At 40.1% G+C, this 12,983-nt stretch overlaps 1 protein-coding gene across 7 annotated transcripts in view; it reads right to left on the bottom strand.

The window, feature by feature from the left end:
- Nucleotides 1–392: 392 nt before the first annotated feature.
- Nucleotides 393–12,983, bottom strand: part of CEP44 (centrosomal protein 44) — a 53,611-nt gene continuing 41,020 nt past the window's right edge. For 4 of the 7 annotated variants that reach the window (XM_075930217.1, XM_075930216.1, XM_075930215.1 and 1 more), the window contains exons 8-12: nucleotides 8,919–9,020; nucleotides 5,324–5,399; nucleotides 3,293–3,420; nucleotides 2,994–3,031; nucleotides 393–2,132 (exon numbers count right to left, since the gene is read on the bottom strand). In XM_075930217.1, coding sequence (XP_075786332.1) covers nucleotides 2,084–2,132; nucleotides 2,994–3,031; nucleotides 3,293–3,420; nucleotides 5,324–5,399; nucleotides 8,919–9,020 — 393 coding nt within the window. In that variant the 3' untranslated portion in view covers nucleotides 393–2,083. The remainder of the gene's footprint in view (nucleotides 2,133–2,993; nucleotides 3,032–3,292; nucleotides 3,421–5,323; nucleotides 5,400–8,918; nucleotides 9,021–12,983) is intronic. The other 3 variants (XM_006126986.4, XM_006126984.4, XM_006126982.4) reach the window with 1 other exon arrangement.

Below are 12,983 nucleotides of genomic sequence, written 5' to 3'. Positions count from 1 at the left end.
CACTATATTAACCTGTACCTCTAAAGGTACGGATGAACTCAACTACCATTGGCTGCGAATTTTCACCAGGAGTTAACTCTGGCAGCAGACAGGATCTGGTTCATGGACTGGTATTTTCCCATCTCTGATCTATAGAACTTCAACCAAAAAAAAATATCTATATATATATATGTAAAGATTATTAAAAGACCAACATTGTCTACCAAGTATAGTTTCTTCTCACTCAGAAAAAAAGAATCCTAAGGTTTCCAAACAAGGAATAATAGGATGTACTTCTCAGCATCTGCAATCCAAAAATCACAAAGCACTTCATAAAATTCAGGTGTGTTGCAAGAAAAAAAATCATCCCTGGGACAATGGCATCAGGCAAAAACTAAGAATATGCAGTAGTATACTGAGAGATATTTTATTTTATCAGACACACACAAAGTTCCTTTTTATATTAATAAGCTACATCAAACAGGCATCAACTTCTTATAGTTTTCCATCCTAAACACAAAATGTTGGTTTCACTAATCTTTCACATTGCTCCTTCTCCAGACTACAGTACAAGTACACAACATTATTTTGGGGTACCGCAGCAATTTCCACCCTAAATTACCAGGTAGAAGCTTGTTTCAATATAATATAGAAAACAACAAAAAGCTGACACTCAAAACATTGTCATTAGTCATTCATTACCAATTCAAAGCAACAATGATTGTGGGTGCCCTTATTTTATTCTAAATTGAAAAAATACTTCATATAAATATGCACCACAAGGTGGTGCCATAGCTCTTATACACTCATGCAACACACATCTCAGATCAGTAGGAAATTTTTATTCTAGAGAGAAGACAATTTAAACAATTATTCTTTAGGATAGTGAAAGCGTGGATTGTGAATAAGGCATGTTTTCCAAAAAACTGCAAAGTTGTTGTTACCAATGTAAAGCTTGTTTTCTAGAGAATCGGCAACTTACATACATTGGGGGAAAATGGCAGTGTATTCCTGTCCTTAAGGTTTTCACTGAGTTTATGTAGCATAACAGATTGTTACATATTACTCAGATGGGATATGTAAAATGAAGTCAATTTACGGAGGAACATGCTCATAATTATTGTTAATTCAAATAAATCTTTTTTATACAAAGGGAGAGCAACAGCTGCTTCATTTGAAAATTATACCTTTAAAATCTTTTCATATCTTCAACTGTTGCAATCTCATTTTTTGATCTTTTCATGTGAATCAAAGGAATATGGATAGCTACAGCATGTTGTTAAAAGCTTCTTTATATAACACTATAAATTTAAAAATTTAAAAAAAGGATGAAATTCCATCTTACTACCCAGCCTACACTCACACCTTTGATTTGATTATATCATGTTTATGGAAGTCTTACATCTACTTATGTCTCAAAAGAGAAATTTTATATAGTTTCAAATCATAAAAATGTTGTATGTCTTTGTACACTGGATGGTCTCCATCTGTGCTGCTGTTCTTAAAATGTGTTGGGTAATAGAGCACTAAAACACTCAACACATCTCTCATAGTCAAAGTCTGTGGACTTACTTACACATTTTAGTGTTTAGGATCCAAATGACCTTCACTTTGTCAGTGTTAATGGAAGCCATAATGTGTTGGGGTGCTTTCTGACCAAGCATGAAAATTTATAATTAAAAAAACAAAACAAAAAAAGTACACATTTACAATATGTGCATTTAAGTTTTCATTAAGTCTTATTGAACAGTACAGATGGCAAGATGGTATGTATGAAAGTCTCTTGGGTGCAATATGCAAGTCCAGGCTGGAGTGTTTCCAACAGGATGTAAACCATGGTCCTCAAGCCTGCACTTTAAAAAACATATTACTTAGCACGCTGCCAACAAATGTCAACACAAAAATACACTGCTATGATGACTACAACTCCAGAAAAATTAAAATTTTCTATAGCAAATAAAGTCAATGTAATTATGACACAAAACTATTAGAAAACATTTATTTTTCAAATACAAATAAAAACAATTATGCTCCTTAAAACTGATAATTAAATTGTACAAATTTACATAATAGATTTATGATCCAGAAGTCGACAGAAAATTGTCTATGATGTATGACTTGAATTTTTCAAAAATTCTGAAGTTTCTTCAATCCTAAAAATATTTTTAAAATTGGTTAAAACAAAGAAAAAAAAACATTTATTGCCATTAATGAAACTAAGTATAAAAGCAGCATTCCTGACCTTCTTTGTTTTAATCTAATCAAGCTATTACATTTATGTTATTTGAGAGACATTTAAAAAATATACATAGAGAAGGAACAAAACTCACAAAAACAAAGTTAATGGAGGAGATAACTGACACTTTGTATATTGCAAATTAGCTTTAAAAAGGTTGTCACCATCATAGAGCTTAGGTTTTTGCCAAGTATCAGACAAGATTAATGACTTCAGCTTCCAGAAGTAACTCATTTGTAAGACACAGAAATCTTGAATAAAAGTTATACTGTGATGATGCATTTTATTTTATTTCAGCTAGTGTAACAAAAATTTATTCTTAACTGTAAACTTTTATTACAAATCGCAGATTTAGCAAAAGATACTGCTTATTATTCTGCAGGTATCTTTATGTGATGCCTAACCTGAAACTGATTTAGCTCTTCATATTTAATATTTCACCTCAAAGTTTGAACACAAGCTTTATTTAGTTCCAGTAAACTCATCAGAAGAGAGATAATACTCCTATTAGTTGTCAACCAAATTCTAAACACTCTTTAATCCCTAGTTAATATAATTAAGTATGCTTTATATTGCTTGTTACAAACCAAAACAGTGACTCATCCCACAAACACAGAACTGTAAGTGGATTTATTATCCAGTGTAGTCATAAGGAAATGCCACACCTGATGTAGAGACCTTTGAGGTTTGGAACACATATGCACATTCTATATATGCCTTAGTCCAGTACAATTCCCTACTGGGAAATGAATTCCTGCTGCCCTTTTCTATTACTTACATTTTACTTATCCTCTCCATTCTTTGTCTTGTTGTCTCCTGCAATTTAAAAGCAACATATTTAGGCAATTCTTCAAAGCCAACATTTTTCAGAAATGGACTTTTAACCTGGAGAATTCATGCAAAAAATTACTTTAAGCACTGTTTACATATCAAAAGGATTTTTATGAGACAGACCTAGTTGAAGTTTTGCATAGTTTTGCTGTTTTTTGCCCGCAGTATATACAACTAAAACTAATGCTTACTTGTTCTCTTGACCTTAGAAAGGAAATCAACTAAGCATTTGCCAGTTTTACTTACCTTTGAAATCTCTGTCAAACCATGATAATTAATGGTTGCGGCTTTAGGAGATGGGTCTGTGGATAATAGCGAACTGTATCCAGACGACTGGTGAAGACTCTCTGGCATCTCCTCCTTCCTCTCAATATCTGTGGAGAAATATTCATTTTTAGGTCACCTTTGCCTTTTTGCTCTCTTGCAGCAGGGTCAGCTATCAAACAGTTTGATTTACAGTATGTAATAACAGCAGAGAATGCATTGTTTAGAAAGAAAAAGGCTACTGGTAAAGGTCCAAGAAGGGACTATCATATTATTTTAAAATAACATGAATTGAGTATGCTTAGTATGATGCAGACAAAAAAGAAATTCCAACAAAAATTATCCAGGATTGTTGCATGTGTCATGATTACAGTCAATTCAAACACTTAGGGAAGTACAATTACTAGCAAAATATTTAATAATAATTTTAGACAGCTCACATTTGTTTTCTTACTATAAACCACTTGTCTCATACAGCTGCAAGATCTTTTAAACATAAAAAAATTAAGCAATATAGTAATTATCTTTGTAAACATATTTTAATATAACATGAAAAGCTTTTCCAAATACGTTTTTTCATTCTTCTGTCCAGTAAGTGATTTACAGTATAAACAGTTGAAATACAAACAAAAATGTAGTCATTTTACAGTAATCTAGGGCTAGGACATATTCAACAGAACTAGGTTTTAAACATTTGTATAGCAATAAATGCAAGATTCAATCAGAAGAGAGTTAAGCCAACATATTAAACACATTAGAAAATACCTATCCTTTGTATCAGGAAAAGTTTGATGCTATCTTAGCATTTCACAAATGCAATTAATTGAAAAACCTGTGTTCCCTGAGGACAGAAAAAAACTCCTGAATCCTCACATTCAGAAAATAATAAACTGCACCAGATAGTAGTGGATTTCAGAACTGCCAGAGGGCAGCTGATCTACATTATGTGATGAGTTAAATTAAACTTATACAGACCACTAACACAAACTGTGAGTCTCAGATCAAGTTTGATATGTAGGACAATCTAGAAAAATATTACAGGTAAGTGGTATTGTATTTAGTTTGTCACTTCACTTATCAGTCATTACAGTCAGAGAGAACTTTATCCTTACTCTACTGTCTACAAAAATTATGTTAAAATATATGACTTATTAAAAATAAGATTTTGACAGCACCATAAACATGCTGGATAATATCTATATTACTTCTCAGAACACTTTAAGGGGAAGTTACAACACTGAGAGGTGCCAACAACTTTAAGTGTATATTACCAAAGAAGACCAAGTGGGATAATTAGGAAACTAAGGATCTATCAGACTGATGGGAGGCAAACCACAGTTTGAGAAAGAAGGGAGAGCCAATATTGAGGAAGTCAAAGGAAGAGAGTGAATGAAAAGTTTGATTCAGTCTTTCACTACCTCCCTGGACGCAGTAATGGGGCTGTCCAGAGGCAGGGTATTTACCTGAAAAGATATTTCATGTTATTCTCTCCGGTGTCCCTTTGTACTTAGAAAATAATTAATTTTAAAAGTTTATTGTGTACACCTTCAGAATTTACTTGGCTATTACCCACTACTTTTATTACTATTTTACAGTTGTTACAGGGAAAAAAGAATAAATCTTTAGATTTATGCTTAATATCAACTAAAAAAAATCGCATATGTCTAAGGCCTTTTTCTGAGCTTACAAAACACAAAAATGAAAAATACTTTTCTTCTAATAATTCATTATCTTTGTGAGGATAAACAGAGCAACATGGGGGGACAGGGCGGAAAACATATTTTATCAAGTAAGAAATGTACATAAAAGCTCCAAAACTAACAGGGTGATTTTAGGGGCTGGATAATACCTTGAAAAGATGAACGTAAAAAATAAAAAAATCTAATTAATACTTCAAGTTGACTGCATCCATTTAAACAATTTAAAATCTCACCTATGATACAATTTTATGCAAGGTTAGCAAAAGCTGCTTAACAGAAAACCTTTTCATTAAAAATCATTGTAAACACTCACCAGGAGAAATTGGAGTCATATTCCTACTAGAGATATGTTCTTCACTCATATTGTTAAATTCTGTAGATAGGTCACTCTGAAACAGTAATTGTTTTTGCCATTTACAAAAAAATTCTAACTTAGTCACAAGGTTTATTTAAATGCCATCTTAGTACTAAAATTATAATCAAATGGTGAATACATGCATATCTATGTATAAGACTGATCAAATTTTGCTAGCATTATGGACAGTTTTACATGACTACCCCTATGAGGAAAGCATGCAAAATTTCACCTTTTATATCTATATACTAGGGATGTAAGCAAGTAGTCAAGTAGTCAACTGCCCGATAAGCATAGGCTTATCAGGTAGTTGAGTCATACTCAGTCACCCACTTGCACAAAGCGTGAGGGGGAAGCAGGAGCCGTCTCCGCAGTGCCACCTGTCCCACCCGTGCACTGCTGCCTGTGTGTCCAGCTCTTACATTTAAATTGCAGAGCTGCAGCAGGGGTAGCTCCTGCACCTGGTGCAAGCCTTCCATTATTGACTAAAAGTTTTATCAACTACACAATTAGTAAGTTACCTGCCTCTTAACATCCTTACCATATGCCCATTTATATTACAAAAGAAAATTGGTTTATTGATGAAGGTATTGAACAGAACCGATCCCAAAACAGACACCCACGGAACCGCACTGGTTATGCCCTTCCAGCAAGATTGTGAACCATTGATAACTCCTCTCTGAGAATGGTTATCCAGCCAGTTATGCACCCACTATATAGTAGCCCTGTACAGGTTATATTTCCCTAGTTTATTTATAAGAAGGTCATGTGAGACTGTATCAAATGACTTACTAAAATCCAGGTATACCACGTCCACTGCTGCTCCATTATCCATAGGACTTATCATAGTATCAAAGAAACCTATAATTTGTTTGACATGATTTGTTCTTTACAAATCCATAATGGCTGTTACCTATCACCTTATTATCTTCCAGAAGTTAGCAGATGAATTCCTTAATTATTTACTTTATTATCTTCCCTGACACAGAAGTTAAGCTGACTGGTCTGTAGTTTCCTGTGTTGTTCTTATTTCCCTTTTTATAGATGCGCACAATATTTGCTCCTTTCCAGCCTTCCAGAATCAATCCCAACTTTCATGACTTTTTATAGATGATAGCTAAAGGCACAGATACCTCCTCTATCAGCTTGAGTATTCCAGGATGCACTTCATTAGGCCTTTGTGACTTGAAGATATCTAACTTTTCTAAGAATTTTTTTTTAATTTTAACTTCTAAACCTATCCCATTTCCACTAACAATCACTATGTTAGGCATCCCATCACCATCAATCTTCTTGGTGAAAATCAAAACAAATAAGTCATTAAGCATCTCTGCCATTTCCAAGATTCCTGTTATTGTTTCTCCCTCCCTACCATGTCCCTTGGTCTTCCCCTTGCTTCTCATATATTTATAGAACACCTTCTTGTTACCCTTTGTGTCTCTAGCTAGATTGAACTAGAGATGTGAGTAGCTGACTAACCAATAAGCCTTGGCTTATCTGTTAGTCAAGTAGACTACTCGCATTCCACACACACTCCACTGCTGCCTCTATATCAGAGGCAGCAAAGCGGGAGGAGTAAGAAGCTAGTGCCTGGTCCTCCACAGACAGAGGCTGCTTCTGGAGCAGCCTGTGTTCGCGGCCATCCTAAGCCACCATGGACGGGGCTGCTTTGTTCAGTCCCGGCTCGCGCTGGGTCTGGGACCTACCCCCGCTGCAGCTCTGCAGTTTAAATGTAATCGGAGCCAGGCTGCCTACACTCCCAGTTCTTACTACATTTAAACTACAGTCACAATGGAAGGTAGCTCCTATACCCGGCATGAGCCGGGACTGAGGCTTCCTCCTTTATCGACGAATCGTGTAGTCGATAGACATTCTATCAAGTACATGATTAGCTAATTACTTGCTTCCTAACATTCTAGATCGAGCTCATTTTGTGCCTTTGCCTTTGAAACTGCCTCTACATACATGCGTTATTTGTTCATATTCATCCTTTGTAATTTGACCTAGTTTCCACTTTCTATACAACTCCTTTTTTATTTTTAGATCATGTAAGATCTCTTGGTTAAGCCAAGGCAGTCTCTTGCAATGCTTTCTATCTTTCCTACACAATGGAATAGTTTGCTTTTGAGCCCTTAATAATGTCCTGTGACGGGGAAGCCAATCCCCGCACTCAAGTCAGCTGGCCGGCAGATGCCAGCAGCTGTAGGGACGCGGCTACGGCTGCCGCAAAGAGTAAATGGCATGCCAGCGGCGCAAGCGCCAGGGGGCACGGGACACAGTAGAGCGGGACACACGGGCGCAGGCGCAGTAGAGCTGGGAGCCAGGCAGGAGGACCATAGGACCCAGGAGGGGGCAGCCGGTACGCTGAGCGTACGGGGGTGGGACGCCAGCCGGGATGTTCAAGAGAGACAGTTGGGAACAAAAGGGGGGAGGAGAGCAGGGTCTGGCTGTGCTCTCATCCCTCGCAGGTGGAGAAGACAAGCTCGGAGGGCGCCAGGGGCAACGGATGCCCAGGACGCCAACGCTGACTGTGACGGAATTTCCCCGAGAGGAGAGTGAGGCAACCTGATGGCAAGCGACCAACTTGGCCAAGCCAGGAGCCAAACAGTAACGGCCTGAGCGGCAAGGCGGGGAGTGTCAGCGTGACTGGCCGCCCAGGACTGTGAGAGAGGGCCAGAGACTCAAGGGAAGAGACTTGGGGGGGAGGGGCCGGTAGACAGGACTGAATGGTCCTCGCCACATGTCCCTTTGAAAAACTGCCAACTGTCTTCAGTTGTTTTTCCTCTTAGCCTTGCTTCCCATGGGACCTTACTTACCAGCTCTCTGAGTTTACTAAAATCTGCCTTCTCGAAATCCATTGTCTTCATTTTGCTGTTCTCCCTTCTATCATTCCTTAGAATCAAGAAACCTTATGATTTCATGACCACTTTCACATGTTCAACCAGTTCCTCCCTATTTGTTTAAATCAAATCTAGAACAGCTTTCCCCAGTAGCTCTCTCAACCTTCTGAGATAAAAAATTATCTCTAATGAAGTTCAAGAATTTGTTAGATGTCATTAAATCTCAGGTGCATTTAGAAAGTTTACATAATGTCACCAACAAGGAGTAAAAGAATTGGAGAAATGAAAACCACTAAAACAGAAATTGATAAGATAATGATCAATGAGACACTTGCCCAATGAATGAAGTGTACCTAAAGATAAAATAGTACATTCTTCTACCATCAGAAATGAAGATGTCTAGTGGGAAACCCAGAGAATGCTAAACAGAATGAAAGCCTAACATTTTCAAGAAGCTCCTGTAAAAAGGATTATGTATTTTGAAAATATGATATGCCTTGTCTTGGGAAATTAAATAGTATTCACCTCATCAGTGGTACTTTGGCTGTCTCACAAACTATTACAGTTAGGAGAAAGAAAATCCATCAGGGTAGGATAAGACAGTCTGGGGTAAGAAAAATCATATGCCATTAAGCAGGCGGAATTTTTCCATAACACAATAGCAACATCTCAAACAGTATTTCTTTAGCAAATATATTAGTACCACAACTCACACAGTGGCTATCACTGATAAACTGCAGAGCTATTTCTGTAGTTCCCTCAGGCTCTGTGGACTTCTTCTGGGAAATACCATTACAATGCACAGTACTGAGGCCCTGAAAAAAAGCGGTGCACTTTTCAGTTATAAGCCACTAACTTTTTTTGGATGAGGGGAAGGCAGGGGCCTCTGAAAGGGAGGAGTGCACAATTGGGAGAAATGAAGAATAGCAGGCTCATGAGGAAATTGAGGTTCTGCCTTCTTTAAAATATTGTCATGTGATCATGGCCACATATCACCTTATAAATAGTAGATATTCTAACTGCTAAATATGAATACAGATCCAGATAGAGAAAACATTTTTAAATCAAAAGTCCATTCTTTCACATTTAAATTTAAAATACATTTTTCTTTAAAAAAAAACTTATTGACAATTAAATTTGAAATTATGAAAACCTGTATCAGGCTTAATCTATTAAAAACATTTAAAATTAAGTGAACAGGTAGTGTTTAAGCAGCACATTTTCTGAAGTTGTAAAGAAAGTCACTCAGAACCATATAATTGTTGAAATGCTACCCTAGTTTTTGAATCAGTAACCTCTTCTTTAAGTACAGAAAGAATACTTTTTCCATTTCAGCTTAATCACTAGTTCATTAGAAGTAAGTTGAAGAGGAAAGCATTTGCTTTTCTCTTCCAATCCATGAATAAAACCAAGGTATGAGAATGAGATCTACTACTTCTAAAATCTTGAAGGGCATGGTGACCAGAATCTATGGCTCTCGCTCGCTCTCTCTCTACACGCGCATGCATGCACGCACACAGAGTAATTTAACATTTATAGTTGAGATGGTTTAGCTGACTCAAGCTCACAGAGCTCAAGATACAAGGCTGCAAAACAGCTACACAGACATTCACTCTGGATAGCCAGAGTCCGAATGTCAACACAGCAATTCTATGGCCCCATAAACCAAGCCCTTCAAACTCAAGTAAGCTGACCAGGACTAGCTGAAATCATAGTGTGGGTCTTTTATCATAGTGTAGACATACTCTATGAGTCTTTGAAACAATCAGTTCAATTTACTAACTATAGACCAGTGATTCTCAAACTTTGGGGCCCTTGGACCACCTGGCTCAATATAAGCCTTTCTGCGGACCACCAGTTGCTAATGGAAACTCACCATTAATTATATAATTACACCCAAGCCACTTTGCTAGTGCTGCAGCTAGGGAGAATGGTTTAATTTAAATTATTAAATAGATTGAGTATTTTAAACTCTCTCATGTTTATCAAAATTAACTTAAAATAAAATAAAGTATTAATTTATGTCCAACACAAAAGGTTTCAATGTTTTCTTCATTTATGGCAGGTATGGAAATCCTTTTTTGTGTCAGGGGCCACTGATCCACAGAAAAATCAGTTGGGGACCACACAAGTGAGAAGCAAAAGAACTCTTTCAAAAAACCCCAACCCTCACTGATTTGGCCCCCGATTGAGATACCTCACTCCTCTGGCACTCCAGCCCCACAGGGCAAGGGGAAGGGAAGAAGAAGGGAAGACTGAAGTTCAGGGATTCCCATAGGCCAAATTTACTTTTCTGGGGCTCCAAAGTTAGTGGATTTTATGGACCCCTTTGGCTCTGGTGTGGGGACAAAAATGAGGGGTTCAGTATGCAGGACAGGACTGCCAGTGATTGGGATAGGTATGGGGTGCAGAATCTGGGAGGAAGGTGGGGTGCAGAAGGGGATGAGGGTGCAAGGTCTGGGTGGGAGGTAGGGTGCAGAAGAACCCTGGGAGTAAGGTGTCTGGTGGGGGAGTGAGCAAGAGCAAGGGAGGGTGCAAGGAGCAACCATGGATTGAAGAGTAGAGTGGGGTATGTGTCTGGCCAGGAGGGAGGGTGGCTGGCCAGGAAGGAGGGTGCAGGAGCAGACTGGTGTAGGGTGTCTGGCCAGGGGCCAGGAGACTGTGGCAGGGAGTGCCTGGGGCTAAAGCTGGGGGGCCGAGTAGCTGAGGGGGTTCACAGAGATGGGAAGCAGGGTGCCCCTGGAAACAGAGCAGGGGTCAAAGTAGCACGGGGTGGGGATTCAGGGAAATGGAGAGGTAGAGGGCAGGGAGGATGGGAGCATCACAGCAAGGTGGGGGTGGGCAGATAGGTGATCCCAGGGTGTCTAGCCCTGCAGGGTGGATGGTGAACCACGGAGTCCAGTCTATTGCACCCTCAGGGGCCGAGCTGCTGCTCAGCTGCTCCATCCAGACGAAGTCCCCATGGGTGCAATGTAGTGTTCCCTCTAACATTTTCTATCCTTGCCAGTTTGAATTTTCTTATGTGCACCACCAATATTGAGGTGGTGTGTGGATGTGCAGCACCAATACAAACAACACACACACAGACAAACAATATATACATAAATTTTAAGCAGTCCATATTTGTGGAATAAAATATATTTAAAAAAAGACACCCGTGACTAGTTGCTGTGAGGTACCTTTAGTGACTACAAAGGTGCTGGACAAAGGTAGGGAATTAGCCTTCTACTGAAGGAAGAGTAGAAGCCCCAGAACATATTAACACATAGCTTCAGGGTTTGCAGACAGTTGCATGTTTCAAAGAGCTTGCAAATAAGTCCTGCAGCACCTTAGTACTATTCACTGGTTTTTTCAGCTACAGACTAACACAGCTGCCCCTCTGAAACGGTTAATGGCTTAAGATAAGAAAGAAAAGATTATTTTAACACCTATGTGACCTTTATTTGAAATGTAATCATGCAAATGTCCTCCTAGCGCGCGCGCACACACAAACACACACACACACACACACACACACACACCTGGCTTTCCCTCCACCCCACTAAACCAGCCTAATAGAAGACTGCTGTGAGTCAGACACCCCAAACAAAATGCCCCCTGACTGCACAGATGCCAGCACTCAATCAGGGTATGTCTACACTACCCCCCTAGTTCGAACTAGGGGGGGTAATGTAGTCATACGGAGTTGCAAATGAAGCCCGGGATTTGAATTTCCCGGGCTTCATTTGCATGAAGCCGGCCGGCGCCATTTTTAAATGCCGGCTAGTTCGGACTCCGTGCCGCGCAGCTACATGCGGCACGGACTAGCTAGTTCGGATTAGGCTTCCTAATCCGAACTAGCTGTACACCTTGTTCCACGAGGCGTACAGCTAGTTCAGATAGGAAGCCTAATCCGAACTAGCTAGTCCGTGCCGCATGTAGCTGCGCGGCACGGAGTCCGAACTAGCCGGCATTTAAAAATGGCGCCGGCCGGCTTCATGCAAATGAAGCCCGGGAAATTCAAATCCCGGGCTTCATTTGCAACTCCGTATGACTACATTACCCACCCTAGTTCAAACTAGGGGGGGTAGTGTAGACATACCCTCACTCTCTCTTTCCCCAACCTATCCCATGCAGTCAGCCCCTTTACTTCCCCCCCAGCCCAGCCCAGCGAGATTGAAGAGATTGCTGGGTCTCTGCCTCTCCCCTGCAGATGGGACTTCCCCCCCAGTCAATTAATTACTCCCTCATTCCCTCCTCCCAGACACTCATTCCCTCCTTATCTGATGATTATTCTCCATTTAAAAAAAAAATAGCTGCTGTTTACTCCCCGCCAATCAGCTGATCTCTCTGCTGGCTGGGCAGCTTTGAACCACTGCACCGCTGACACCATGCAGCTTAGAGGGAACTTTGGGACAAAGCTCCAAAGAGCTCCAAGCCCCCACCTGACTCCTGCGTGTGCAGGGTCCTCAGTCCCATCGTTGCCTCCTCTCATCACTGCCAGCTCACACAGCCCAACCTGCTTTGGGAAGGGGAGGGCGCGCTGGCCACTTGTGCACCACGAGAGCCTGCCCTGCCCGGCTGAGCCCCATGTAGCCCAACCTGTTGTCTGCCCCATGGGACCAACCACAGAAGCGCTGCTCTTACCATAGCTACGGCACTCCTCCATGTGTAGCTCCGCAGCCCGCTGGGGGGAGAGAAGGGGACGAGTTTGCTTTCTTCCCTTCCCTGCCTGCAGGCCAGAACTGCTATTACAGCCTCATGGCTGTGTGCCAACCGCAAGGCTACAGCCGCAGCCC

This window comes from Pelodiscus sinensis, chromosome 5 (genome assembly GCF_049634645.1).
Source record: "Pelodiscus sinensis isolate JC-2024 chromosome 5, ASM4963464v1, whole genome shotgun sequence".
NCBI classification, from domain to species: domain Eukaryota; kingdom Metazoa; phylum Chordata; order Testudines; family Trionychidae; genus Pelodiscus; species Pelodiscus sinensis.
This window is presented reverse-complemented; position numbering and strand designations above follow the sequence as displayed.